General features: G+C 43.3%; 3 protein-coding genes across 7 annotated transcripts in view; 1 reads left to right on the top strand and 2 right to left on the bottom strand.

Annotated features, from left to right (window-relative positions):
- Positions 1 to 9,667, top strand: part of akap9 (A kinase (PRKA) anchor protein 9) — a 71,453-nt gene extending 61,786 nt beyond the window's left edge. For 4 of the 5 annotated variants that reach the window (XM_069681104.1, XM_069681103.1, XM_069681105.1 and 1 more), the window contains 19 exons: positions 56 to 901; positions 986 to 1,043; positions 1,296 to 1,417; positions 1,541 to 1,729; positions 1,836 to 2,003; positions 2,124 to 2,229; positions 2,333 to 2,531; positions 3,926 to 4,076; positions 4,212 to 4,550; positions 4,635 to 4,916; positions 4,996 to 5,171; positions 5,531 to 5,636; positions 5,995 to 6,189; positions 6,271 to 6,471; positions 6,574 to 6,806; positions 6,892 to 6,989; positions 7,081 to 7,228; positions 7,351 to 7,481; positions 9,136 to 9,667. In XM_069681104.1, coding sequence (XP_069537205.1) covers positions 56 to 901; positions 986 to 1,043; positions 1,296 to 1,417; positions 1,541 to 1,729; positions 1,836 to 2,003; positions 2,124 to 2,229; positions 2,333 to 2,531; positions 3,926 to 4,076; positions 4,212 to 4,550; positions 4,635 to 4,916; positions 4,996 to 5,171; positions 5,531 to 5,636; positions 5,995 to 6,189; positions 6,271 to 6,471; positions 6,574 to 6,806; positions 6,892 to 6,989; positions 7,081 to 7,228; positions 7,351 to 7,481; positions 9,136 to 9,179 — 3,792 coding nt within the window. In that variant the 3' untranslated portion in view covers positions 9,180 to 9,667. The remainder of the gene's footprint in view (positions 1 to 55; positions 902 to 985; positions 1,044 to 1,295; positions 1,418 to 1,540; positions 1,730 to 1,835; positions 2,004 to 2,123; positions 2,230 to 2,332; positions 2,532 to 3,925; positions 4,077 to 4,211; positions 4,551 to 4,634; positions 4,917 to 4,995; positions 5,172 to 5,530; positions 5,637 to 5,994; positions 6,190 to 6,270; positions 6,472 to 6,573; positions 6,807 to 6,891; positions 6,990 to 7,080; positions 7,229 to 7,350; positions 7,482 to 9,135) is intronic. The other variant, XM_069681102.1, reaches the window with a different exon arrangement.
- A 510-nt stretch (positions 9,668 to 10,177) lies between these two features.
- Positions 10,178 to 14,812, bottom strand: cyp51 (cytochrome P450, family 51). The gene is made up of 10 exons (XM_069681106.1): positions 14,527 to 14,812; positions 14,329 to 14,427; positions 13,533 to 13,709; positions 13,240 to 13,366; positions 12,959 to 13,133; positions 12,716 to 12,835; positions 12,324 to 12,519; positions 11,941 to 12,036; positions 11,630 to 11,798; positions 10,178 to 11,287 (listed from the first exon to the last, which is right to left on the bottom strand). The coding sequence occupies exons 1-10, from the start codon at positions 14,686 to 14,688 to the stop codon at positions 11,109 to 11,111; spliced, it is 1,500 nt and encodes a 499-aa protein (XP_069537207.1). The 5' UTR covers positions 14,689 to 14,812; the 3' UTR covers positions 10,178 to 11,108.
- A 790-nt stretch (positions 14,813 to 15,602) lies between these two features.
- Positions 15,603 to 23,292, bottom strand: krit1 (KRIT1 ankyrin repeat containing). The gene is made up of 17 exons (XM_069681355.1): positions 23,135 to 23,292; positions 22,001 to 22,170; positions 21,735 to 21,891; positions 21,557 to 21,649; positions 21,323 to 21,452; positions 20,995 to 21,238; positions 20,768 to 20,883; positions 20,530 to 20,673; positions 20,277 to 20,433; positions 19,887 to 19,994; positions 17,872 to 18,028; positions 17,550 to 17,701; positions 17,240 to 17,406; positions 17,024 to 17,111; positions 16,726 to 16,932; positions 16,434 to 16,550; positions 15,603 to 16,237 (listed from the first exon to the last, which is right to left on the bottom strand). Exons 2-17 carry the CDS (start codon positions 22,100 to 22,102, stop codon positions 16,148 to 16,150), a joined length of 2,229 nt encoding a protein of 742 aa, XP_069537456.1. The 5' UTR covers positions 22,103 to 22,170; positions 23,135 to 23,292; the 3' UTR covers positions 15,603 to 16,147.
- Between the last annotated feature and the right edge of the window lie 702 nt (positions 23,293 to 23,994).

Below are 23,994 nucleotides of genomic sequence, written 5' to 3'. Positions count from 1 at the left end.
TGTATTTATATTTCTCTGAGACTGATAACATTATTTTTCCCCGATTATCCTCAAGGTAAAAGCAGACGAAGACAAAGCCGACATGTCTGAGCTGCTCCAGGAGCTCCAGGAGGTCAGAAACGACGCGGCTTCCACCAAAGAAGAACTGAACAGCTACAAGCAGAACAATGAGAAGCTTCAGGAGGACCTCCAAGTACGTGAAGCATCCATTTCCAAACTCAAAGAGGAGCTCCAGGAGATGAGAAAGAATGTCAACACCACCAAAGAAGAACTCAGCAGCTACCGGCAGCACAATGAGAAACTGCAGGAGGACCTCCAGGTCCGTGAGCTCTCCATTTCCAAGCTAAAAGAGGAGCTGCAGGAGGTGCGAACAGCCTTGATGAAAACAGCAGATTCTAGTCCTCCTTCTCCCTCCCCCTCTCCGTCTCCTCAGCCTCTCCTCTCTGCTTCCTCCACCTCCTCCTCCTCTACCGCCCAGCCCAAAAGGAAAGGAGGCAAACAGCCACCCAGTAAGGGAAGCAGCAACAAAGACAAACCATCTCTCTCCAAGAAAAACTCCAGCGCTTCCAGCCAGTCCTCCAACAAATCCCACAGCGCTCGGCTAAACAGCAGCTCAGAGCAGAAGCAGGCGGATGTGACGCACTCGTTCACGCAGACTGAACCTCCCCAAGCTGAGGAGTTTGGTTGTGAAGGCCAGTCCACGAGCAAAGAGGAGATGGAGGAGGTGATCGGGGAGTTCCAGGACAAGATTGTACAGATGCAGGAGCTCCACGCGGCAGAGATCCTGGACATGGAGGCTCGGCATATTTCAGAGAGCGAGAGCCTACGCAGGGACACGCAGGCTGTGGAGGACGAGTGTAAGGCCCTCAAGGCTGTCATTGATAAGCTGCGCTCTACAGAGGTGAGGCAGGAAACAACTTCACAAATCCGTACATAATTAAAACAATAAAAATGGCTCTGAATCATGTTTGATCCTCTTTTCTAGGCCCCTTCATCCAGACAAGACCGTCCTACAACCCATATCAAAGATGGCTACACAAGTGGTAAGATACACATTAGTTATTATGCTGTTATTTTATTTGGCTTTATGCACATACTGAAGCTTAAAATAGTTAGTCACTGCAGCTAATGTTCATTTCACACATTTACATTAGCACTAGTTTCATGCTGTGTTGCTGCACCAGCAGGCCAAGACTTGCATATGGGAAAGTCGGTGTTTTAAGACAGGCTGCAAAACTAACCTGAATCCTTTACTTAAAGTACACATCAATAATTTTGTGTTTGTCCTCCTGCAGACAGCAGCTCAGACTACAGCCAGCGGACTGGATTTGACCTGCCGAGCTTGCAGCAGGAGTTTAGGACGACTCCAGAGGGAGCCAGGAGAGAGACCGATGATCCTCTTCCTGATAGGATCAAGGTACAACCTCCACCTTGACACAAACAGTCAAGCAGTGTTTTCCTGGTCTTAAAGGCTACATTTACTTAACAATCAGAGAATAATGGTTAACCCGGCATCGTGTGTGTGTGTTTCTCTTCATAGACGTTGCTCCGTGAGGTTCACCAGGAGGGCATGCAGGTTCTGTCTCTGTCAGAGCTCCCTCTCTCTGAAGGAGAGCCAGGCGGCCAGTTCAACGTCCAGGGCTGGGTGAAGGAGAGAGACGCCTTACTGGCAACTGTGGAGTCTCTCAAAGGCCTCATCACTCAGATGCAGACGCACAGAGATACTCAGGTAGGAGGAAACCCCTGCACACTGTACACTGTTGGCAGAGCTCAACCAATCAGAAACTCCTCCGTTTGGTTTTGTGTTTAATTTGTGTGTCTTTGACTGGCTGCAGACGCCAGGAGATGTGGACTGGCGTGGTGAGCTGCTGGATGCGGTGCAGCAGGTGTTTATGAGGGAGCGCAGTGTGCTCAAGAGCGCCCTCTACAGCCAGCTTGACCTGCTGGACACCAGTGATGCCATCATCCACCTGAACCAGCTGGAGCGCAGACTGGCCGAACAGGTCAGAAAAACAGCTCAATACGGGTCACAAACGATCATTTCTTTTTCTTTTCTTTTATTATCATGTGTAGAGTTTGGGTAACCAATTACTGTATATTTTGTGTTTGTGGTCTTTGTCCAGGACACCCAGCACATAGATGCCATGGGCTCGCTCCACACTGCGGACAGGTCCAGTCTCATCTCTGAGGTTCATCAGCTCCGTGGTCAACTGGAGCAACTTCATCAAGGTGAACACGTCTGAAAACATCCTTGAAACCTTCTTTTACTCTGCTGAAGATGTTCTTGAAATATTTTCTAACCTACTTACAAGTGCATTGTATTTTTCTTCAGGTATCCTTCCTACCGCATCATTGGGTGGTGATGAATCTCGCGTTAAGGAGCAGAGGGAGGGAGGAGGAGCTGATGGAGCAGCGGAGGCTGACAGGCTGCTGGTGGAGGAGCTGAAGGCTGAACTGTCGCAGACCAAACTGGAGCTGGAGACGACGCTAAAGGCTCAGCACAAACACCTGAAAGAGCTGGACACACTCAGGTTAGACATGACACTTGAATACAGCAGTGGCCTTAAAAAAAAATATCGTTTCGGGTGCACGGTCACATGTCACTTGACCCACATTAAAGTCAGTTTTACTTGATCCTGTGAGTGCTGGAGCTTTTTGTTTTTCTAGACATGACATTTGGCTGCAAGTCACTGGATACATTTCAGTGTTTGGACAGATGCACTATAATATTTGTATTCTAATTGTTGACATAACTGTTTTAGGTTGCACTGAAAACTGAACTTTGTTTTTGCGTTCAGCAGTAAAGATATAGATAGTAAATATGAGGGACAGAGGTGGTTATAGATGAAAGAAAGTTCCAAGACCTTAATTGAGTTAGTAGTTCCATCCATCCCGGGGCCGGGTCCTAGTGACAGCAGGCTTAGCAAGGTGACCCAGGTGTCCCTCTCCTCAGCAACATTTTCCAGCTCCTCCCGGGTGATCCCGAGGCCATATGGGATATATTATGGTAAATGGTAAATGGTAAATGGACTGTACTTATATAGCGCTTATATACTTATACTTATACTTATATAGCGCTTTTCTAGTCTTTGCGACCACTCAAAGCTGCTTTTACACTACATATCACATTCACCCATTCACACACTGATGGCAGAGGCTGCTACGTAAAGTGCCCAACTGTCAATCAGATATCACATTCATACCCGTTGGCTATGCCACCGGGAGCAATTTGGGGTTCAGTGTCTTGCCCAAGGACACTTCGACATGTAGCCTGACGGAGCTGGGGATCGAACCTCCGACCTTCCGATTGAAGGACGACCGACTGTACCACTGAGCCACAGCCGCCCCACATTTATTATCCCTCCAGCGCGCTCTAGGTCTGCCCCGGGTAACTCCTCCCAGTTTGAGGTGCCCGGAAAACCTTCAAAGGGAGGCGCTTCATCCTAATCAGATGCCCGACCACCTCAACTGGCTCCTTTCGATGGGGAAGAGTAGCTGCTCTACTCCAAGCTCCCTCTGGATGTCTGAGCTCCTTACCCTATCACTAAGGCTGAGCCCTGACACACTTTGGAGGAAACTCATTTCGCCTGCTTGTACCCGCAACCTCTTTCTTTCGGTCACTACCCAAAGCTCATGACCATAGGACAGGGTTGGAACGTGGATCGACTGGTAAATCGAAAGCTTTGCCTTCAGGCTCAGCTCCCCCTTCACTCCCTCAGCTCCCTTAATTGAATTAGTAAAGTTGCGATTTCATTATATACACCTCAGATTGCTCCTTACATTGACATCTGTTGGGATACAGCAGTATTGTACAACCTAGAAGGCCTGGCTCCACATACAACTGTTTAATTTGACTGAGCCAAACTTCAAGACACCTTAAAATGTTGTATACGACTAAAATAGCCATTTTTATCTCTGTCAACAGGGCAGAGGTATCGCAGAAAGCTGCTGAGGTGGACACAATAAAAGACCAGCTGACGGAGGAGAGGAAGAGGAGCAGAGATCTTCAGTGGGCCATGGAGAAGGAGAAGTGTCGAACAGGGAGAAACGAGGAGAGTAAACGGGAAGAACTGGAGGTAAGAGAGTTGAGACAGATGGTTTTATGTCATTGAAAACAATGGATCGTGTAGAAGTCTAACATACAAAATTAAAATCAAATAACATGAACACATTAGTGAGTTTTCAAAGTAAAGGCACTTCCTTCTTTTAAGGACCTGCACCTCACTCTGGAGGAGCAGAAGAGCCGCGTGGCCGAGCTGACCATGACCCTAGATCAGGAGCGACAGGCCTCCTCCCATGTCTCCCACCAGGCCGAGCAGGAACGCCTCAGCCTCCACAGGAGCATCCAGGAGCTCCAGGTGCAGCTGGACACGGAGCGCGCAAAGGCCCTGGAGATGAGCACTGCACTGGGGAGGGAGAGAGAGCTACGGACGGCGGTGTCCTCAGACAGCGGCCCCTCTCATGAGGTCGAGGAGGATAGGAGGGGGCTTGAGGAGGAGGGGAGTCTGCTGGAGAGACTGCAGAGGGAGCTGGATGACAAACATGCACAGGTGGGGTGTTTGTTGTTGTCTTTACTTTTATCATCCCTAAAACTATTTTCTTACATTGAGTCTATATTTTTCCTCCGTCTCCAGGTGGTGCATCTCCTCAGCCAGGTGGAGGCTCAGAAGCTGGAGGTGGTGCGAAAGGAGGAGCAGCTGACATTGGGGAGTCAGAGGTCGAGAAGGGACCAGGAGGCTCTGCTGGAGGCTCAGTCCCAGCTGGAGCGGCTGGAGGCACGAATGTCTGACACTCAGGAGCAGCTGGAGAGAGAGACGGAGAGGAGGACGAGTCTGGAAGAGGAGAAGGAGAGACTGGAGGAGCGGCTGAACCAGATGGGAGGTCAGAGAGGAGCTCTGCAGGCTGACGGCCACAGTGTGAGTATATGTTTGTAAGAGCAGTCTTTTTCTCCATGTAGTTTTATGAGAAAGTATTAAAGCTGTGTCATCTGAACAGCAGGCTACCGACCGCACCAAAGACTGGGTGTTCCAGCAGAAGAGTGGGAATGTTCAGGCTGCGAGCTCCAGCGCGGCTCCCCACCTGGAGGTGTCTCCAGCAGGCCACAAGATCCTCGGAAAACTCCACCTCATTTCCTCAAAGATCCGTAGCATGGCCAGCAAGAATACTGGCAGGTAAAGAAAGCAGCTAGAACCATTGTTTCCTCTTTCAGCTCTTGTTTTGGTTTCAGGGCCTGCAGGTTTAATTTTTAGGTTCACCATCAACACACCAGTGAATCTGAGGAGCTTTTTTTTTGCCAAAAAGCTGCCAGGACATAACTTTAGATGGATTATGTTTTCTTTGCGTCTGCCGATTATATGCAGCTTCTTCTGTTGCCCGGAAGGGCCTAGAAAGATTATTGCAGTTTCAAAAGATGATTACACCTAACATTCTAACAGTTATTAAGCTGTTACACATATCTTAAATGTATCATGATATGTAGGACTAGTTTTATGGGAATTAATTGATCCATTTGTACATGTCCTGTGAACAGGCTGACTGCAGAGGTGGACAGTGAAGAGCTGTCCTGGGTGCAGTCCAATGTCGATGAGGTCATCACAATGCTGCAGCAATCCCCAGCTCTACCCTCCGTTCCCGAGGTCAGAAACTGTTTGTTTTTGCTCCTTGTGTTCTAAGTTTTTCACTTTTACACAACATTTTGGTTGTATTGGATGATCAAAAGAGGAATTGTTTTGTGGGGCGTCGGTTCAGCTCAGTGGTTAAATCGCGCGTCTCATGTACAGAGGATCAGTCCTCGATGTGGCGGCCCTCAGATTTTACTACCCTCAGCCCCTTGCCCCTCTCTTCCCCTATCTCCGACACTATACACTTTCCTCTCTCTCAATAAAGGCATAAAAGAACAAAAAAAAATTGGAAAAATAACGCATCTGTAATCCGTCGAGTTTCTAATAAGACCACACATGGTTGTGACGGCTTATGTGTGTGTTTCCCCCGCAGACTGTTTCCCTGATGGCAGGAGGCTCCTCCAGCTCCTCAAACTCCCTGACGGAGCGGCTGCTGAGGCAGAACGCTGAGCTGACGGGTTTCGTCAGCCGTCTGACCGAGGAGAAGAACGACCTGAGGAACCACACGCTGCGCCTGGAGGAGGAGCTCCGACGCTACCGGCAGGCTGGACTGGGATCAGGCGACAGTGTGAGTAGAGATAGAGATGACTTTTAATCTTTTGTCTTAAGTTTATTTTTAATTGTTTCATTATTTTATTTTCTCCTGCAGTTCAGCAGCAGAAAAATGTCAAAGGCCGACTCGGCCGGTTTGCTGCTTTCCCAGGAGCGCGAAGCTTGGGTGAGAGAGAGAGTCCGCTTGGAGAAAGCTTTACATCAGTCGCAGGCCCAGGTGGCCCGACTCAGGGGGGAGATCAGGACCGAAACGCTGAGGGAGATAACTGGTCCTGAGGCTGACAACGCTGCACTTAAGGTCCGCTAAAATGTGCTAAAACATCACTGTTATTCAGCCTAGGAGCCTGTCAATAGTTTTGTTAAAAAGACTCATGTTTTTCCTCCTTTCTTTTGTCTCCAGAGGATATATGGGAAGTACTTGCGGTCAGAAAGCTTCCGCAAAGCGCTGATCTACCAGAAGAAGTACCTGCTGTTACTGCTGGGCGGCTTCCAGGAGTGTGAGGAGGCCACCCTGTCGCTGCTCTCCAGGATGGGCAGCCGGCCGTCGATCACCAGCCTGGACTCCCTTAACCAGCGGCGCCGGGGGCTGATGAGATTCCGCTCTGCAGTCCGAGTCTCTATCGCCCTCTCCAGGTAGGCAGCTGGAGCTTCCTAAAGTTGACAACAGTCCCAGATGTTACTTTTTTATTCTGTCAAACTCAAACACATTTCTCTTCAGAATGCGTTTCCTGGTCAAGCGATGGCACAAGGCGACAGGAATGAGCTCCACGAACTCCTGCAGCATCATCAACAAGAATGGAGCAGGTCAAACTTTAGGTAAACAGAGCATGTGTTTTTGGTTCGTACATGCTGTGGTGTATCATTTAGATGAGATGCTTCATTCGTGTTTTTTATGCATCTCTGTCAGGTGCAGAGGTGAGAGACTCTCCTTACCTACACCCAGGCAGCGTGGAGATGTACAGAGACAGAGGAAGTGCAGGGGGAGGAGTCTCCAGCAGCAGGGGGAGGAGTGGACGTGAATCGCCCAGATCGGCCGTCTCCTCCACCCACCACAGGTGCCACTAACAGTTTTGTTATTATTTATTACTCATGTATCTAGATAAGTCTATAAATTGCCGAAAAAATATTGACCATTGCCTGGTGTGTGTGTGTGTGTGTGTGTGTGTTTGTTGTGTAGATTTCACATGGCTGGGGACCCCGGAGCTCTCACCTGTTCTCACCTGCAGAGCTACGACCCCGACCGAGCGCTCACTGACTACATCTCCAGACTGGAGGCGCTGCAGAGGAGGCTGGGGAGTGTGACATCAGGTAACTCATAACAGTTTGCTTCACCCCAGTTCTGTACTACGTACTAGTTATTTACACTAGTAACTTTGTAATAGAGACTACTCTTACAATTAGTAAACACGAACACTCTGCCTAGTGAGATCATACTGTTAACATCCTTGGCATCTTTTAATTTCATTTTCTGCTGTGAGACAGGGATTCTAAATATTAAATATGTCACTGGCTTATTTGCACTCTTGCTCTTTTTTTTTTCATTTTTGTAACTTTATTTTATCCTCCTGTGTTTTACAATCCCTGTGTTACTTCTGTTTTGATCTGCCTTTCCTCTGTCAAGCACTTAACAACCTTGTTAAGAAGTGTTTTATGAGGATATAGTTTAGTATTAAAATTCTTATCAAATATTCATTTCCAGAGCGCCGGTTTAGCTGCCATATATATTTGCGGTGGTCACTAAAAAAAATCCTAAAAAATATACAAATAATTAATTTCCTGTTACACCAAAAACTTACTCTGTAATGTTGATTGATTTTGGTATTTATATGCAAGGAAATAAGACTATTCCATATTCGTTTTATCTGTATTTACATGCATACAATATGTTTGGAAGTCCAAAGAGGAGAGAGATAACGTCGAGATAACTTGATAAATAAGTTTAGATCTTGAGAAAACAACCGGAAAAAATAGAGTAAATAAAATGTTTGAATGCATGTCCAATTAGGGCCTCCGTAATTACCGTAAAATCCAGAATATAAAACGCACCAGAATACTACACGCAGTCTGTTTTGGATAACTTGATAACTTTTTATGAATAAAAGCGTGTATACAAGTTATTTCAACACTATCCCAATCTATTTTCGTTTGAAACACATTTAAAACACACACACAAATTTCGCTATGTCGAGTTTGCAATCTGCTAGCTACTGGTGCGGTAGTTGAGCTCAGCCTACGGTAACGTTGATTGGCCGAATCCCAATCTCCACCCTTAAGCCTAAGCACTGAACACTCATGGACTTTAATGGCGTCAGGCGTGCCGTGCGTGAGGGTTTGAGAACTGCATAAAAATGACGAAAGGGACGCACTATCATGGCGTCACACGTTGCGTGTTTGTATACGTCACCAAGTTCGCTATGAAACCTGGGTAAATCCCACAGGAAAGTCTGCAGATATGCGGACTCACGGAAAGTCCGTAATTTGGCGTTGTAAAGTCCGCATCAGAGCCCTCACACACTCTGTGATCTGACAGTGGAACAGCACTAAGCACTCACGCACTTACCGGGAACGCGCCTCAAAGTCCGTGAGTCCGTGAATGTGGAGATTGGGATTGGGCCATAGTTATGAGGCTTTAGCTAGGTTATAGCGCCATCGTCTGGTTAAAACACCGTAACACAAAAAAAATACCTGTGTGCATTTGATACTGGTATATTGGTCGCTCCGGTATATAGGACGCAGCCCACTGTCAGAAAGCCACACACATGATTTTATTGACACAGAAATATGAATAGTTTACCCCTAAATAACTGTGAGGGAAACTGAAGTTGTGATTTGGAAATGCATAAAATTAAACTCAAATCTTAACGTGCTTTGCTTTATAATCTGTATCTGAATATTTCCAGTTGTTGTGTATTTTAACCCTAGAAGTTCATTTTAAAATGGACTTTTGTTTGTTTCTCTGCAGGTGCTTCTTCATATGCTCAATTGCACTTTGGCTTGAGAAGATAGACGCTGTCAAGAAACTTTGGCTTGAAGAAACTCAGTTGCCTTTTCTCGTGCTGAGCGCTCTGCTGTTTTCTATCAGTCAGCTGTGGACTGTTTCTCTCCATGTGGACCAAAACCCATTTTTTTAATAGTGTACGACATGTTGTATTCAGGCTCTTTGTCGCCAGCACTTGAAAAACAGCTATGTTTGTAATTTAATCTGCCTCTCTGTTGTGGATGAGCTACAATCATGTATATTTGTCTAATGCTAATTTAAGACTTGTGATTAATTTATATGTTTGTGTCGTATGGGTGGAGATTTATGTAGAGAATGTTTGGGTTTATCGTAAAGGAGGCTGCTACTGGATGTTCTACACTACACTGTGTTTTGTTTAGGCCAGACTGACGACAGAGGACATTTGTAGAGAACGTATTTTTGTAAAGTGTAGGAGCTTTGAATTTTCTGGGTATTTTGTCAAAAACTGAAATAAAGAGGACTACATAATTTGAAAGAGTTGATTAAAATTTCTTATGTAATTACTTAGAGAAAAAAATCTCTTCTGTTCTAGGATGAAAAAAACAACTTTTGAAAGTAAAACATTTTAAAGTTTCCTTTTCAAATATTTATGTCCTTTACTTTCTGCTTTACAGGCAGGTTTGCAGAGATAGTGAAATTATTTTTTTTGTCAAGAAATCTGTCTGTGAAGGTTCTCGGTCATCCAGGTCATGGTAATTCGAAGCTTAATCCAAAAGGCAACTGGACTCGGTTGAAGTTCACGTTTCACCTTTCATCCGAAAGGCTTCTTCAGTTCTAAAGTGACTGGTGCACAGAGCTAGAAATATAAGCCTCTGTATGGTCATTAATATATTAATAGATGTGTAATCAAGTGAGAGTCAATATCCATTGACTTAATAGCAACGAGAGTCATTAGCACCCTCTGGTGTCCGTGGTTCGCAAGGTGAATTTACCTCTAAGCTGTACTTATACTTCAGTATTTGAACTCTGGGATTTGGTATTTTTTAAATGTCTTTATTAAAGAACCAATTATGAATGGAAATGTTGAACATAATCAACCTTTTTTCTGGAACAAAGAAAAGAACAAGGACAAAATAAACAAAAACATGCTTCTGTATGATGCACGCACAATATACTCAGTAATATGGCCGACAGTACTCATTTCATAATCATTATCCATGTGGGAAGCTCCTTGTTATTACAGGTCATCCATACAAACCTTAAAGTTTACTCCTCTCTTCTTCTACTCAAATGTTGGGGATGATCCGGATTGATGCATTTGCAAAAGTAAGATATTCTTTTTGATCTGTGACAGTATAGTGAGATCCCACAAGTTACCTCACAGACTTTATGAGCACAACTAGCAACCAGGTGTTTACAGTGGGTACTGCTTTGCTGTTGTTTTTATCGCCTCCCTCCATGAAGGTCACTTTTTTAGTGACATTTGTCTGTTTGTCAGCAGAATAACGAGAAAACTACCAGCCCAATTTTTATGAAACTTGAGGGAGGGGTGAAGGATGGGCCAAGGAATGAGGCAATCATTTTTGGACTAACTTCCCTTGTAATGTTGCATTTGTGATGGGGTTTTTTTTTGCCATGTAAATGCACACACTTCCTGTCCTGTGAAGCAGCTGCTGTATTTTTCTGAAGAAAACTCGCTACGCCCTCAAGGCTGCATTTACTCCATGTTTTTTCCCCCCTCAAGGCACATTTCTATTTTGAAGCATTCACACTGTGAACATTAGCATCTGTGTTAAAATTCAGGAGAAAAAAAAGGCTGGAAGAAGCACACAAAGAACAAGGTTGGATATCAAATCAGGGCAAAGTGCATTCATCTAAATGTTCCTACATTCAAGTCCCAGGAAGTCAGAGCTTCACTGCTAACGCTTGAGATGTTTGACTGCTTCCTCGCTGTCTTGGCTCCTCTGTGGTCTCCCTTATTGTTGCCTCCTCTTGTATCTGATGACGGGGTTGTGAGGCGTGTGAATCATTGTGGTGTAGTTGATTGTGGGGAAATATCCGTCCACCAGGTCGAAGTCGTACATGCGCATTAAAGTGGACCAGATGGTTTTGATCTGGACGTAGGCGAAGTTCTCCCCAATGCAGCGGTGGCGGCCTGAGGAGCAGACAAAGGTAGAGTTTTGATTTATGTTTGATTATACATAAGTTAATTGGTACTGTGTGCAGTTTTAAAGCTACAGCTTTTATTAACAAAGCATGTGCAGACTGAAATACAAGTTGTAAAAGTACATGAATTTAAACAGTTTTTTGATGATTTAGATGCAAAATTGACCAACATTTTTGTGTTGATTACTGGAAAAAAACAAGAAAATTCACGGAGGCTGACAAGGTATGGGCTTAACATGAAACAGAACTGTAATTAGCACCATTAGAAAAGTATATCCATATATAAAAATTATATAAATTTAAAAGAAAATAAATGACATGACTTTCTTACCAGCTCCAAACGGCACATAAGCAAACTTCTCCCCTGCAGCGGGGTTGTCGTTGAGGTATCGGTCGGGGTTGAACTCCATCCTCTCGGCCCAGGTGTCGTGCAGGCGGTGGTTGACCGTCGGGGAGACGCAGACCTGGTGACCCACGGGGATGGTGTATCCTGCTGCAGTCTGAGGCAACAGAAAGACACAAGAGAGAGACAGATTTTGAATACTGAAACAATGTACCAAACAGACCAGAAGAGAGACACCCCTGGTTATTTTTAGGACTTGTACGTGGGACAAATGTAGCTGACCAACGAGGTGGTGTTACCTGAGGAGAGCGAGCCATCCTCATCATGGTCATGATTGGCGGGCGGAGCCGCAGGGTTTCCTTCAAACAGCGCTCCAACAAGGTGAGATCTTTCAGCTGAGGACAGAAGAAGGACAATATCAGGAGCATGTCTGTCATTCATCTTCACCACAAAGCTATTTTCTGGGCATATGATGTGTGTATATTACTGAAAACTGTGTGTCAGATTCATCACCAAAAAACTGCTCTTGCTTCCACACTGGGAAATGTGTATTAGGATATTCTTGTATTTTGGCATACTGCATTTAACATGCATGTATTGGGAAATACTTTGAAAAAGGCATATTTATACTTATAGATCCAAATATGTGAGTCGATTATTTAATCAGACTCTGCCGCCTCACCTGATCAAAGTCGAGAGGAGGCAGGTCTTCTCCACACACGGCCTTCTGCTCGGCGCAGCAGCGCTCCTGCAGAGCTTTGTCTCTGGCCAGGTAGAATCCCATCCAGGCGCTGGTGGTGGAGGACGTGTGCTGGCCCGCCAGGAGGAGACCGATCAGCATCCCCGCGATCTCGTTATCGTCCAGGGGTCGCCCGTTTCTGTCGGGAAAACAGAGGAGTTTTTTAGAACTGAACATTTGAGGGCTAGAATCCTATTTTTTAGTACTGATGATCATTTTTGTAAACTTATTAACTGTGTGTTGAAAGGTCTACATACATTGTCACAATGTAATGTGGTAACCAAAAGGGGTACACAAGTCAGAAAACATGCTGGGTGGTTCTGAAGCCTTCTTACTTGTAGGTGGCGTCGATGAGCGTCTGCAGGATGTCGTCCACTTTCTCTCCAGATTGTCTGCGCTTCTGAATCACCTTAAAGAAGATGTTCTTGATCTCTGCGTGAGCTCTGTCCCTTTTCCTGACAAAAACATTTCACATTTGTGTTATGTCTTTTTTGTCTTTGCAGGTTCTTTCTATCAAGCCAAATGACTTGAAGTCTCAGCGTTCATCCTGCAGCAGGTGTTTGTGTTGACAGTCTTACCTGAAGCTGGGCAGCGGCAGCCAGCCGGGCAGCAGCCAGGCAGCGTGACTGAACCCTCCGTCCAGGTCGGCGTAGAGCTGCGCCACTCGCTCGTTCAGCATGCTGCGGATCTCCTTTCCATGGAGGCAGCTGCTGGCCGTCAGGATGATGAGCTCAGAGAGAGCCTCAAACAGGTCTGAAACAGGGAAGGCATTCTTTCATTTCGGATGTGTTACTTAAAACTGAACGGAAAGCGTATCCACCATTAATGTTTTATTGAGGTAATTTACGGAGGATCTTACTTCTCTCCCCGCTGTCTCCCCATCTCTGAAAATACTCTATGGTCTCTGTCTCGATGATTTTCACGTGTTCCTTAAAATGAGCGATGTTCAGCCCGGTCTTCAACATCTTCTTTTGCTCCAGAAAGATCTGCAACATGTCAAAGAATGTCTGTATTATAGCAAATCTTTTTATTACTGTTAACATTAATTCTCTAGCAATCGTTAACTAGTTGTGTCTTATCTGTTTCCCTGATTTGACTGTTTCCTTTTAATGGTTTGTCAATAAAATGATTCCACAGTTAAGGTGGACTCACAGGGTTGGGGACATCATAGGCGACTCCTTTCCCAAACACCGGAGTGGTCAGTCTGGAGTAGACGTCCTCGGCATTCAGGTCCTCGTTCTTGCTGTTGAACATGAGAGTGGCTGCATCACTGCCCAGCAGGTAGGTGAACGTGCTCCCCACCATGGTGAAACTGAACACAGGGCCGTACTGTGGGCAGACACGCAGAGAGGGGTTAGGACAAAATAAATCAGAGCAGTTAGGCGACAATTAGACTAATTGCTCGACTGGCTTTGTTGTTCTCTTTCAATGGATAATTTCAGCTTCAAATGCATAAAACTTTTGATGATAGATCACAAATACACACTTTATGGTTTAAAAGTTAGGAATAAGTGGTTTAAAAGATCCTTAATCATGTGGAAAGGTTAGGTCAAGTGTGTATGTGTGTGACTTAAAATAAGATTATCTTTCTTTCTGTCTAAGATTATAACTCTTATTCTTTGTGCCTTTGCATGATTGGAAACTAGAAAAGGGGACTTAGAATTAACCTGTCTAGTATCATCTTGATACTTAATGCATTGTTTGGTCTGCATATTTTAAATAATTTGCCCATATTCAAATAGCTTGTTCTGTCTCACCAACTGTCCAAAACCTAAATATATTTTATTTAATACAACTGAAGACTATAAAAACAGCCAATATTCACATGTGAAAAGTCGTAACTGTGGATTTCTGCCATTTTTAAATGTAGAATATTACTTAAACTACAGTTCAATCGTTATAACAGTTGCAAATCAACTTAAAGTGCCAATTCTACTGTAATACTTACTTTTTCATATGCTTTTTCAAGAAATTCAATGGGACTTTTCCCAAAAGCAATAGCATGACCCAGGAAGGGGATGCTGGAGGGGATGTAAGGAGGGTATCTCTGCAAAGCAAAACAAGAAACATAATAACAGTGAGTGAGGATTTTATAGCTACTGACATTGCATTTCAAAAATGTAATATTTGCTCTTAGCTAACTTACCAGATCTTCGTCAGAAGACTGTTTCAGCAGCAGTTTGGAAATATATCCCAGTGTGAGAGTGATGACTGACGCTGCTAGCACCACTGAGGTCAGATTATCATTTACTTTCCCAACTGTTTCCCCGAACAGTCTACTGCTCATTTCATACAAATGCATAGACATTTTAGCTTCTTCCTCCCAAAACCAGCCAGTCCCGAAGTAACGAAAGCCTGGAAGAAATCCGCTTTAAGGTGGTGAAGTAAATGTTTGCTTATTTCATGTCCCATCGGCTGCAGTTCATCCGATGGTGATGTTAGTGGACGGTTGATAATATTTCTCCTACATCTCTACCTGTCAATGCTCGTCCTGCCCCCGCCTGACTATCGGAGGCTACCTATTGGCTGTTCATCGCGTGTCCATCAAGCTACCGCCGCTGTGATTGGCTGCTGGTACCTGAACCGATGTCTGGCTATATGATGTCATTCCAGCAGGACGAAAGAATGGTCTACGCCATCGATTGAGAGGATGTCTGAAAGACTTTTATTATCAAAACAGTTTTATAGGCTTCAAACTTTTTTTTTTAATTCACCCTTACAACACGTTACCGTATACGTTTAAAAATATTTATATTTAGTGTCACAGAGAGTTACGGAAATACACAAAAGTACCAAAACACTATTATTTAATAAAGAAACATAGCAGTTTACTGCGTACGAATAAAAAATTAAGAAGATATAAGCTACCCATTTGCACAGTGGTAAATTGGTATAGATAAATCAACGTTTTCATACCAATAAAATCAGAAATTCAGTTTGAAAGTAATATATGTTGTAAGCCAATAAAATAATATTTCCAAGTAAAAAGTAGAAATATGTAATTCTCAAGACTCAAAAGCTGTTATATGTTCAACTATGAAAACAAAATGTATATACATTATTTTATTTCCTAAATATTGGGTTTTAATTAGTTATAATTCATGAATAGCGTAATGAGTCACACAACATTAAACTTGAGTTCTTTACTGTATACTACAGACAAAATATTGTATTTTTATGCCATTTCTGTGGTCAGTAAAGCTCCATTACTCCAATATTAAATCATGTTTCAGCTTTTAGGTCATCCCAGACTTATTTTTAATACTTTTCATATGGTGGTCATAAATCATACATAAATGTTGCGGTAAAAGGTCACAAATAAATGCCAGATTGCTTAATTTCTGTGGTCAGTAATGCTCCATTACTCCAATATTAAATAGCTTTATTACCATAAAATAACAAAGTACTCTGTCAAAGTACACTTCTGAAATCACCCTGTTTGATCCTTTTAGTCACTTAAGAATGCTTCTTTTTTCCACAACATTTGAACAGAAACTCCAAAAACACCCTCATTCATACATCAATCAGTTTATTAAAACAAAACATTAAATAAACAATATTTACATGCACTCGAAAGACACGACTTGACAAAATACACAATGTGAAAGATATCTGAAAGCCTAATATAAAAAAAAAAAATTGCCGTTTGTGGAGAGAACACAAACGCCTCCTTCGCTCTTCATCCAGAGTTATTGCAGTCAAATGAGAGTCAGTGAGAAGAACCTGCACTGGGATCTTTGGCAGCTGTGGTTTTCTTCAGCAGTTTTTCAGCCGTAGGCATATTTGTCCATTATGCCTTTATCATTTGGAGTCATCTGTCCGCTCAGCTTCATCAAAAGCTTCACAATAAGGCCAGCCTGTGAGGAAGCAATAAACATGAGAGAGGCTGTGAGTTCACATTTAAATTGGACATATTCATTCCCTTTAGACGAGTCTGTTGTCAAAATATTCAGCTTTATAAATGGACTCTATCCAGGTTACTGTCATCGTTTGTGCTACTGTTACTTTAAATCATAAATCATAAGAAATAATTGATAGCATTTGAAAAGTTACCTGTTTTGTGTGCACAATGAAGTTCATCTTATTGTCACCGCTGTGTATCTGGAAGTACTGGTCTGCGTGTCCGAGCTGCCACATGAATGTGCTGTACTCTAAACTGATGAGAAGGACCTGGGAGTGCAGAGATTTCACAAATGATCATAGTGAGACACCACTACATGTTCAATTAAAAGAATATCCCAGTTTACACTGTCATTCTTACAAAACTGTCCACATACAAACATCCATGGAGTTAGGATCAATGATGGTGAGTAATGACTGATGTTTTTTGTTACATAAAAGATACCTTGGTCTCCATATTCATGAGGTGCAGTCCCTTTGTGTTGACCCCGACGTAGACGCGGATGACCTTGTGGTTGCTGGCGCTGGCCTTGGTGTAGACCTGGCCTGTGAAGAAGGCCGCTCCGTAGGTAGGGATGTCCCAGCAGTTCTGCAGGAAGAGTCGCTGCAGGTGGTGCATCTCCTTACTCACCCCCTCGCTGGTGCTCAGAGCCTGTCGGAGAGGGAGAGGAAAGGCTGTCTATCGAGCCTGCAGCAGGATTTCTGGATAAAAACAAACTGTGAGGATTTTTGTAACACATTACTTTGTATTCATGTAGGATCCTGTTGGTCCAGTGGTACGCTTTGCTTTTCACCTTGGATATCGGCACAATTGATTTCAGGTTTTCCTCACTATAGGGGAAAAAACAGAGGAATGCAGCTTTTTACTTCAAGTAGAATCCCAGATTTTTCACCACTGAAAGACAGCGGAAATGAATGCTCATATTTTCATGTAAATTTGATCAGAAACTTTGTTTTACTTGAGGAACCCTTGCTTGTGCTTCTTGCTCTCATAGTTGCCGTAGATGATCTGCAGCAGGAGACTGGCCAGCGTGATCAGTTTGCTGTCTGGAGCAGGAAAGAAGCCTTTCAGGAGGCAGTGACGGGCCTCGTCGAACAGGATGAGGATGGCCAGAGGATCCTCCACCTGGAACAAACAGTAAGCACAGTAACAGTAAGCTGGACAGTTAATTAATCATCCCACATTTCCAGTCTCAACTGTCTATGACTTCTTCTAAAAACATATAGGCTTTAAACAAGGAGCTACATGATGGATGCAAAGTGAGCGACCTTTTTCTCAACATCAAGAGGCAGCCGGACGTCCCTGCGGAGGAAGAGCTGAGGAGATTCCCTTTGAGGATCCAGCACCGTCAGGTCCGTCACAATCTCCGTCCAGATCCGCAGGTGCTGCAGGGGCTTGTGGTACGGCTTCAGCTGCAGGTCTGACACACAAAATAAACACTGATGTGAGTGCAATTTTTCTATACCATTGATAATATAACAGAGAAATACAACATTTAATTAAGTTTTCTGATATATAACAAATCTCATGAAATGTTCACATGATGACTTTGATGGGATTTCAGTACTTCCGTCCTATTTGTGAACTCACGGAGGTTCTCGGAGCAGATCCAGATGGTAAAGTACTGCTGGGTGTCCTGCGAGAGACGCATGCCCTCCATGATCTGCTGCACTGTCGTGTTGTTTCCATGCTTTAGCTCCACGGAGCGATACGAGCCGTCCATGCGGTAGATACGCACCTTCTCATACTGTAAAACACATTCAAAAAAAGCTTAATCCCTTTGTTATTAAAAAGTAATCCATACAGCACCTCAGACTTGGCTCGAGGAGAGAGCACCACCTAGTGGCAGGCAGACATAACTGACACTGAAATATGTAAAAAGAGACAAACCTCACATTTCTGAACATATCCCCCAGCACTTGTATTTATTCTCTTTTTATGCCATACATAGACTTAATTTAACATATGTGAGCACAGACATGTGGGGCATCAAAGTTTCTTTATATTAGCGGTGTAAAAAAATACAGCAAATGTTAATACTGTAGGAGCCAATTAGCACTCCGGAGCTTATAAGTGGGAGCCACGGTTTGTCTGCTCAGGTGTTCCGCCCGGAAGCTAAACAGTTTTTGACCACACACACCCCGACACACACACGCTGCAGTAACTGGTAGGGATAGACCGATTATCGGCGGCGATATTTGGCATTTTGACGCATATCAGCATCTGCCTTTTTTTTTAATCCGACGGCCGATAAGAGATCAATTTAAAACTGGGTTATTTTGGTTATTTTGATTTGAGACTCACATTTCTTTGCAAATTTTATTTAACTTTGTTTTATTTACTTTATAAAACTTCAGGAAGTTATTTATTTATTTATTGAAATTTTCAGTTAACTTTATAAGAGATGCTGCTGACCCTGGGAACTCCCTGCGCTTTTTGTTTGTTTGTTTAATAAACATATGCTTAAAGGCATTTAAACAAAGTTAAGTGCTGGAGTTTGTATTATTCAAAATTTTGACGCCAATATTTTCACTTTTACTGCAAATAAATATTGGTTCCAAATATCGGTTATCGGCCTTCTTGACTACTAATAATCGGTATCGGCCCTGAAAAACCATATCGGTCTATCTCTAGTAACTGGTGGCAGCGGTTACATGTGTTGGACGTTTGTTGCATGTATTTGTATTTTCGAGTTTATTTGACACTTAAAGGAAGAGAAAATAAACGAAAGTGTTGCAAGCAAAAGTTTGTCTCTCTGACTTTAATGCAATGGACATGCATCAGACCCGGGTAAGGTGCGTCAAGCAAGTAACCCGTGGTGTAGCACCTCAGTGGCTTAAAGCGTTGGCTTAGCCTCTATAAATACCTTTGCTCAGATTGAACAAAAAAAGTAGTACAATGTTTGAATTAAAGGGACTATGATAATAAAACAATTGTTTACATATAGTTATAACAGTATGAACAGTGTCATGCCTGAAAAGGGCTATAATGAAATACAATACAATGTCGTAGCTTATATTATAGCTGCTGTGAGATTGGTATAACCTCTAAATCTAATAATTTCCATCACAATTTGATGTTGGTACGTGCCGTAGTTTGCGCTGTGTTTCGTGTGTGTGTCTCTCTCCTGTGTTGTAATCAGGTGCTGCTCTCCCCTTGCTGCAGCAGGTGCTCAGGCTCACCTGTGACCACTTCAGCAATCATGGCAGGAGTATAAAGAGCAGGAGAGACGAGGCAGCCTGGGCCAGTGCGCCATTCGGCTGCGTGTGTGTTTGACGTCAACTAGTTATTTGCTAGCTTTACTCCTTTTGTGGAAGGAGGTTGTGTTCCGAGGCCTTAGTGTTTGTTTGTTTGTTAGTTGCAGTTTGTGGTTTATGTATCAGCTTCTCTTTTGTTTGTTTTTTGACAGAAGCTCGCTTTGTGTTTAGTTTGTTAATAAATTCCTTTTAAATTTGCTTATACGCTGTTCCTCCTTTCTTTTACCTGGGTTTTAATTTATTGTTACTCCCCTCTCATCCCCTAACCACCTTTGGGGAACGTAACAGGTGTCAAGCAGTTTTTACAAATACAACAGCAATAGGATCAGTGTGTGACGTGTGACTCACAGGTTTGCCGTTGGTCTGCTGCAGAAGCTTCACCGTCTCCTCCCATTCGTGCTGTTTGTTCTCCTCACACACCTGCAGAGGGGATCTCTTCTGCTGGTCCTCTATGTGCTGGAAGTGGGAGGAGTCAGTATCAAAATGTACAGGTTATTGTCTAACTCTATGTTTTCAGATCATGTTCGTCATGATGTACAATATTGAATAAGGTAAACAGTCAGTGTTTTGCTATATGTACCAGTTTTTCTATAACTCTACATTAGATATAACATTGTACATTAGCTACAGTTTATATACAGTGCATGTAGCTGCTGTAGTGAGACCAATATCATGTTGAAATTATAATGGTCAATAGAAAAGAGTCAATTTCAGCTTTTAAGTCGACACCACACTCACCCTGTCGATCTCGGGGTGCTGCAGCAGGAGTTGCACTATCTCTGCGTGTCCTCCTCTGGCTGCAAAGTGCAGAGGGGAGCTGAGCTGGCCGTTCAGCAGGTTGGGATTACAGTTACCTTTCTCCAGCAACAGCTTGGTCGCCTCGACTTTACCGTGCCTGTATGGAACCAAACAGAAGTCATCATTAACAAAACAATCCAACAAATTAGAAGTAATAAGAAGTTTTGGTTGCTTCAGACTTTCTGGGACTCACCAGCAGGCGTAGTGAACAGGAGCCCAGTGGTCGCTGTCCAGCTGCTTGACAGAGAAACCGCTGTCCAGGAGCTTAGATAGCAGCTCGGTGTCTCCTTCACAGGCACTGCGGTGGAGGGGGAAGTCATCCACCCACTGGCGCTCCCTGCAGAGAAATAAAGTTTCTTTTTAAACTACCAGAAAGAGGAGAAATGAGACACAAAGAGGCGCAGAATTTCACAGGAAAATTGAGTCTTCACTTGTCTTCTGTCACACAGTTGGGACCGTGTTGCCACTTCTCCCTCTTGGGGATTTGGATCTTGGAATAGTCGGGCGCTCCGAGCCCAAAGTACGGGTTGATGATAACTTTGTCCACCTGCAAACAAAAGATCGGATAGGTGGGAAATGAGGATTACACAAACGAACTCTCATTGTTAATGACATCAAATATTCTCCATCCACTTTCCATACAGTGTTTCTGACTCACTCGGTTGGTGTACTGCAGATCGGAGCCGTAAAGCGGGTTGAGGATGCACATGTCTGCCTTCTCAAGCGACATCATCTTGCTCTTGATCTCCAGAGCCGTGTAGCCCATGTGCAGACCCTCGTCGCTCACTTTGCCCTCGCGGCCGTAGGCTGGGTTGCTGACGTTGGTCTTCACCCGCTCCATGGGAGCTGGTCTGAACAGAGCGGGGATGGCGTGAGGCACCGTGTGCTGCTCTGCTAACCATCTGTAGGACATCAAAGAGGTGAAGTTAAAGTTCAGCTTCCCCTTAAGAAAACTAATCTAAGAACAGTTTAAAATATGTCCTCACTTGTCTAAAGCCAGGAGCATCTTGGAGGTGATGGAGCAGAAGTGAGCGCTTGTCTCGCTGCACACCCGCATGATGTCCTGGAAGCAGTAGAAGCTCGGGCTACCGGCGGCGTATACCGGCTTGCTGTTGTCTGTTCAGAATCATTCATCAATATATAATATCTACAGCTTACACATGATTATTTTAACCTCTAAGACATCAATTTAGGTAAATGTATTCTTAGTTTTTGCTCACCTTTAACACTGACTGGCACAACAAAAAGCGACGCCTCTTTCCCTTCATTGTCTCCATCAAGGGGGAATTTCTTCATATGCACAACACGCTTTCCTAAAACCCCCGAAAACATCTTTAAATCTACAACTCAATCATTCATAATATTAGAGTGAGAGTGTCAAAGGTATCCAACACTCACCGATGAAGCCTTGGTTATTCGTTATGGGTCTGATAGTTTCGTCGACATAATCCAATATGGACTTAGATCTGTCTCCTCCTGCTTGGATCTTCGTCGCCAGCAGGACTTTCTTTCTTTTCTTCTCCTTCCCCTCCAGAGGCACTTCAATCAGCAGGATCTTTAAATGGGACCGGGAAAACATAGGAGACTAACTAGTAAGAAATCCCGGATTGCAGCATGATCTAACCGTCTGGTTTAAAATGTATTTAGTCACTCAGCACATTTACCTCATAGGCTTTGGCTCTGTACTCCTTCGAGCTCAGGCTGACTTGATTCTTTGGGCGGATGACAGCAACAAACACATCCTCCAGGCAGTCCTCGTTGCCCATGATGCTGACTTTCTCTCAATCCCGACAAAACATGCTGCACGAGGGCCAAATGCTGCTGAGAGGCATCCCTGAAACAGAAGAACACAGGGGGGTTAAACATTTTCAGGGTTGTTGAGATTAGTTACTGTGTGATGATAGGACTTTACTTTCAGCTTATTTACAACAAGGTTGAACAAAAAACAAAAATCTGAGTCACCAGTGATTGGATGACTGTTTTGGGAATGTCATATTGACACTGTATATAATATTTAGGCTGACCGAAACCAAAAGTGTAAGAATACCATTAACAAATGTATCGTGTAAGTCGTATTTCAAGAATAAAAGCCAAATAAATTCTGGTTTCAATGTCTTCAATGCTACTTTTCTCTTTATGATATTAAACTGTATTTCTTTTTTTCGGGCAGGTTACTTGAAGACGTCTTACTGGGTGTAAACAAATAATTCCTTGCCAACTAGTTCAGACGATAATCAATATGATTATAATTATAAGTTATAATATCAAACAAAGTGTTATAATTCCACTTGTTATGCTTAATTATCTATCCTATAAGACATTATATAAAAGAGGCTTGTGGCAACTTTATCATTATATTGCTATAATAATGTATTCAGCAGCTTTCTGCAGCACAGTAGATGCTACAGGATTTAGCAACTCTTAAAAGCTACAAGCTGACTTAAGTGTACTGAAACCAATAAAATAGCATTGAAATTAAATAAAATACAGTGGAATATAACTTCATCGGAGCTGTGTCTGTGTAATAACCCTCAGTCTCGATATCAACTTGTTGAGTTCAGATGGGGGTCCCGCCCCGGAAACCAAACTGTTGTCTGAACAGTTATTTAAAAAAACACATTTAAACTATTTCTCAGACCAATCCCCGCGCAGCTGAATCTAACCAGTCTTAAAATATCGCATTGTCTATAACAAATACGATCAACTTTATTGAACCGAATCAGCAGCAGCTGTAGCCGGGATGCTAAACTCATCATCTCCACCCCCGCTTTTCCGCTCGTTGATCAGCTGAAACTTACCGAAAGCGACGTGACTTTCCCTTGAACAGAGCTGGCACTATTTTTATCAGCTCTCGGTCAGTTTCACTTTGTCAAAAATAAAGGTCCATAGCCGGGAAACCGCTCCCGGTAAACTTTCGGGGCAGATATTTGGGTTGAAGTAGTGGCAGGCCTGTAACTTGGGGCAGGTCTGCAGACAAACAGAGGAGTCGCGTTACGTTTCAGTACAGCAGCTCTGGTCGGAAAACAGAGAACTCTGGTGGTGAGGGGGACTCAGTGCGCCAATATTACTTTCTTACTACAGAATTTCACTATTTCTTAACTTGAACCACAGGTAATTGATACATTTCTCTGAAGATACGAGTTTTTAAAAATATTATTTTGATTAAAATGTAAGCGTATTAAAGTCTTCAAAATTCCTCATCAATAAATAGTTTAACAAGAGAATGATGATACCACTCTTTAAAGATATGCAGCTAGCCGGTAAGCTAAACTAAACGTTAGCACAAAGACTGAAAAGGGGGTAACATGCTAACTTGACTCTTTCTACCACTTTTTAATGCATCATTAATATATTAAAGCCAGCCTATTTTTTTATTCCCTACAATATCTAGAAATGTAAAAATGACTATGTCCCTTTAAGATGGGTTTTGTGCCAGGCTACGTTAACTCTGAGCAGCTGCCAGGCAACCCGCAAAATGCCAGGGATTGGTATGCCAAGTCTTGTGTTTTCCCCTTTTTTATAGTCTAACAATGTAGCTTATTTGCTAATACTGTATCGCCTGATGGCATCTATTTACCTGATGTAATATTCTGTATTTGACATGAGGGGAGGAATTGAATCCAATAATTTGACTTAAAGTTTGTGGTTTCTGTTACAG

The sequence above is a fragment of the Semicossyphus pulcher genome, unplaced genomic scaffold (assembly GCF_022749685.1).
Source record: "Semicossyphus pulcher isolate SPU_LCO1_2020_fin unplaced genomic scaffold, fSemPul1.0.p SCAF_5, whole genome shotgun sequence".
Taxonomy (NCBI): Eukaryota; Metazoa; Chordata; class Actinopteri; order Labriformes; family Labridae; genus Semicossyphus; species Semicossyphus pulcher.
Note: the sequence above shows the minus strand (reverse complement) of the source record. Positions and strands in the feature narration are given on the sequence as shown.